The 4,006-nt window shown below is 34.6% G+C and overlaps 1 protein-coding gene across 1 annotated transcript; it reads left to right on the plus strand.

Moving 5' to 3' along the window:
- The first annotated feature begins 2,699 nt into the window (after positions 1-2,699).
- On the plus strand, positions 2,700-3,194 carry ATOH7 (atonal homolog 7 (Drosophila)). Its single transcript, XM_009893967.1, has one exon. The coding sequence runs from the start codon at positions 2,728-2,730 to the stop codon at positions 3,181-3,183; it is 456 nt and encodes a 151-aa protein (XP_009892269.1). The 5' UTR covers positions 2,700-2,727; the 3' UTR covers positions 3,184-3,194.
- The last annotated feature ends 812 nt before the right edge of the window (positions 3,195-4,006 follow it).

Raw genomic sequence — 4,006 nt, forward strand, 5'->3', positions numbered from 1 at the left:
ATTAACAGCACTGTCGTGTACTATGTGACTATGCATTAGTGAAGTAAAATAGAAAGTTTTTAAGAACTGTGAATTCCAGTATATTTGAAGTCTTCTTTATAATTCATATTGGCAGGACACATTAAGTTAAAAATAGTAAAACTGCTGACAAATGAAAAGATATGGTATTACACCATATGATATTTTAAAGGGGTGCTTTTCATATTTCTATTACGAAGTTAACATCACTCTTAATACTAAGAGTGATTAATTATCTGAATTGAGTAGTAGCTATCTCATGAGAATGTACAATATTTATGAACTTACAAAACGCCTTAATTTTGTTGTGGTCTTTCACATTAAAAATCCCTTGAGATTCGTTTTAAGAAAGGATTTAACTAACAAACTTATTTGGGCATAGAGGGCTGTAGCATTAAAATATGCTCTAGCAATAGCATGAAGATCAGAGATGTATTTTTTTCTTTTCTGCTTCACATGCAATACTTCCCGTGAAGCATGATCAGAAAAAGAAATATCTCAGGAGTTCTAATTGCTGATCCTTCTGTGAAAGACATATGGTTATGCGGTTTTTCTGAAAAGTGCTGTTTTCAACTCTCACATAGAGAAATAATCAGAAATTGTCGTTCAGAAAATAGCATTTTAATGTGTGGTAGTAGTTCTCTATGTTTGGGAGAACAGGTCAACGCACACAGATAGGAATGTTGAACATCTATAATGAAATGTGATGCAGTTGTGTGTCTTTAAAAATTGAAGATGTGGCATACATTTTGATAATGGAATAATGGAGACTCCCTACCCCAACTATCATCTCTGTTCAAGACCATTAGGATTCAGAATATTAAGAGCAGAGCAACTGGGCGTAACAGCCTACGTTCAACATCTGTCATGCTGGAGTCCATTAGTGTTCAATTGCATCCTATTGTTTTTGGATTATTCAACCTCATTTCATTGTCATTGCTTCTGCTAGGGATTAATCAGCTGTTTACAACTACACCAAGTTTTGGAGTCATAGTGAAAACAATTGAGCTATAGTTCTAAATAAATATACAGTATTCAGTCCGTAATGAAAAAGTTACTAATTTATGAATGCTGGTAACAATTTAATTAAGTTTGAAATCAATACAGATAATAAATCATTGTGTGGCAGGGTTTTTTTAACCTTTTGTGTATATCATAAAATGATCGTATGTCATCTCCTTGTAAGTTTATTTAGATAATGCTTTTAATAATACAAGTACAGTAAAACAAAGATGTTTTGATTATGGAGTGTGGGTGTATGAACAGTGGCTTCTCTATCATTACAATTGGTAACAGAAATGATTCCTTACTGCCAGCATGCAGATTTATTTTTTTCACATCCTCTTTTATTGTCTTTACCTATTTAGGGTTATTACTAAAAAGACGCATTTAAAAAAAAAAAATCACATAAAATACACACGTATACTTTAATATGTTGTATTAAAGAGGGCACTTTTCAGACTATTCATATACTTACATCTTTTTGTGTATGTGTATATCGTAACCTATCTAAATATTTTTACAATCAATACTAGATAAATCCATAGCTACGTTTTAACTGTTTAAATATACTTGAAGGTATTTTAATGCCATTGGATTCGCTGACATGCAAATACGTAATCCCCATTTTTCTCAAGATACTACTGTCTCTGCAATGTTGTGTACTTTCTGCAATATTAAAACTGTGAGTCCTGAAGGGTTTCTTTGAGTCTCCTTATTTTAGTACTGTATAGTGCAAACCAGTAGTATTCTCATCCATGTACTGTTAAGCTAATTCTCCCGTGTTTCATTAGAACAGTTATTTCTTCTACCCTTAATACTATCTGACCAGAATTTTCACCTTTTAATGTACAAATACTACAATGCACAGAGATTTTTTTTTTTTCCCCTGAGTTGCAACAGATTATCCATTTAAAGGATCTTTTGCTTAACTGCCCAGAGTCTTGTGGGGCCAGCCAGACACTACTCCAGATGGCAAGTTGTTAGGGCTGGACAGAATGGCTTTGGAAGACTTCTCAACAGATGAAGGCTGTAATGTTCGGATTTTACTGGTTTGTTTTTTTTTTTTTCCCCCCGTAGTTCCCAGGGTGGGAAGGTACTGGGATGGAAGCAGAATGCCGCCCGCCCACCTGCTACCACCTGTTTAGCTTTTGCAGTTTCTATAAAGCCTCATCTTGTCTGTAAGACACAATCATTGCTTGCCGGCAGGAGTCAAGAAGGGAGAGATTTTTGTTCTGAAGTTATGTCTTCAGCTCGTAACAGCTTTTCATTTCAAAATACTCTCCTAAACTGAATCAGAACTTCTTTCTTTTGAAATGGTCATTTGGAAATGATGTGGTTTTAACCCATTAAGATCCTTTTTGAATTAAAGGGATCATTTTCTTCAGTAACATGCATTTTGAGAATGGAGTTTTCTATCTCTCTGAGTTTAAAGAAATTAAAAGAATGAAAGCATGAGACATTAAAACCTCTTTATTCTTTCTTTAAACAATAAGAAGCAATTTACAGATATTTCCAGAAGAACCAGAAGACCTTTTGTTTTATTATTTTATTTTTTTAGATGCTAAGAAAAATAACCCACCTCTGATATCTGGAAACAGATTCAAGAGGTACGCGGGCTACTCACATGAGTGCTTTCCATACCACTTTTGAGATACCTAATTTTTAAAAAGTAATCTTTTTGTGTGTGAAACCGAAGCTGCATCAAATATGAAAACCTGTAAATCCAGTCATTTGGATTCAGGTGTAGAATCAGACATCCAGTGCAGAAGCGGACCAGGCTGTGTTGTGAAGTGCAGTTCGGAAAGGATGGAGAATGCTGCGAAGAGAAGGCTGGCTGCCAATGCCAGGGAGAGAAGACGGATGCAAGGACTGAACACAGCCTTCGATCGTTTGAGAAAGGTGGTTCCACAGTGGGGTCAAGATAAGAAGCTCTCCAAGTATGAGACCCTTCAGATGGCTTTGAGTTATATCATGGCTCTCACTAGAATACTTGCTGAAGCAGAAAGATACAGTACTGAAAGAGAATGGATTAGCCTTCACTGTGAACACTTTCATCCGGAGAGTTACCACCATTGCACGGGACAAAAAATGGCAACAGACAGTGATCCTTACGCACAGCGAATATTCAGCTATCACCCTGAACACTTTCAAATAGCTAATTAGAACATTTTACAAACTAAGAATATGCAGCAGGCCAGATGTGTAATTTAAATAATTAGCAAGAGTTAATCTGCTTGAATAAGGTAATATTGGCATTATAAGCTCATTCTTGCTTGCATCTTATAATAATTTGACAAAATTTTCTTTGAGAACTTTAAATCAATATGCATTTAAGAAGACTGAATTTATTTAATGCTGGTGGAAAGGATACTTTTAATTTGAAATCTTTTTGACGTTTGCTTTCTAGTTCATTTTTGGTGAGTTTTCTTACTGTGATGAATCATGACAGTATTTTCTAAGATCAGGGGCCAAACTTACCCATTGTGTAACAGAATAGAATAATGGCAGAAATGAACTCAATTCCATGTTTTTATCTTAATATCAGCTTTAAAGTTATTCTTTGGTTTGCTTTCACATAAATGGCTCCCATGGAAAAAGTTTGGTAATGTAATGGAGTTCTAGTCCTCAGAGAACTAACTTTCTTAAACTTTGTAAGTTTGACGTATGGGTTCCAAAGTTGTGTAGGTTTGCTTTAATCCAGTTTATGGTGTCTCTTGTATGCTCGAAAAAGAGCTAGTTTCAACTCGTGGAAGGAATGTTTTTATTTTCAATTGCTGTAAAAGCACATGTGATTATATACCATAAATGAGAATGCTCGTGTGAAAATAATCGAAACTTCTAGGTTTTCGTAGACTTGAAATGCTTGGATTTATTTTTTTTTTTAATTTTACATTATCTGGAAACAATAGCAGATTTTGTAAATCATAAATAAAGTGTTTTCTATGATATGTCCTCACTAACTAGCTGAAATTCCTGCTCTAGGCAT

Source organism: Charadrius vociferus, unplaced genomic scaffold (assembly GCF_000708025.1).
Source record: "Charadrius vociferus isolate BGI_N301 unplaced genomic scaffold, ASM70802v2 scaffold611, whole genome shotgun sequence".
Classification (NCBI taxonomy): Eukaryota; Metazoa; Chordata; class Aves; order Charadriiformes; family Charadriidae; genus Charadrius; species Charadrius vociferus.

Coding starts and splice junctions, on each gene's coding strand:
- ATOH7 (XM_009893967.1), top strand. CDS start 2,728: ATGAAAACCTGTAAATCCAGTCATTTGGATTCAGGTGTAGAATCAGAC.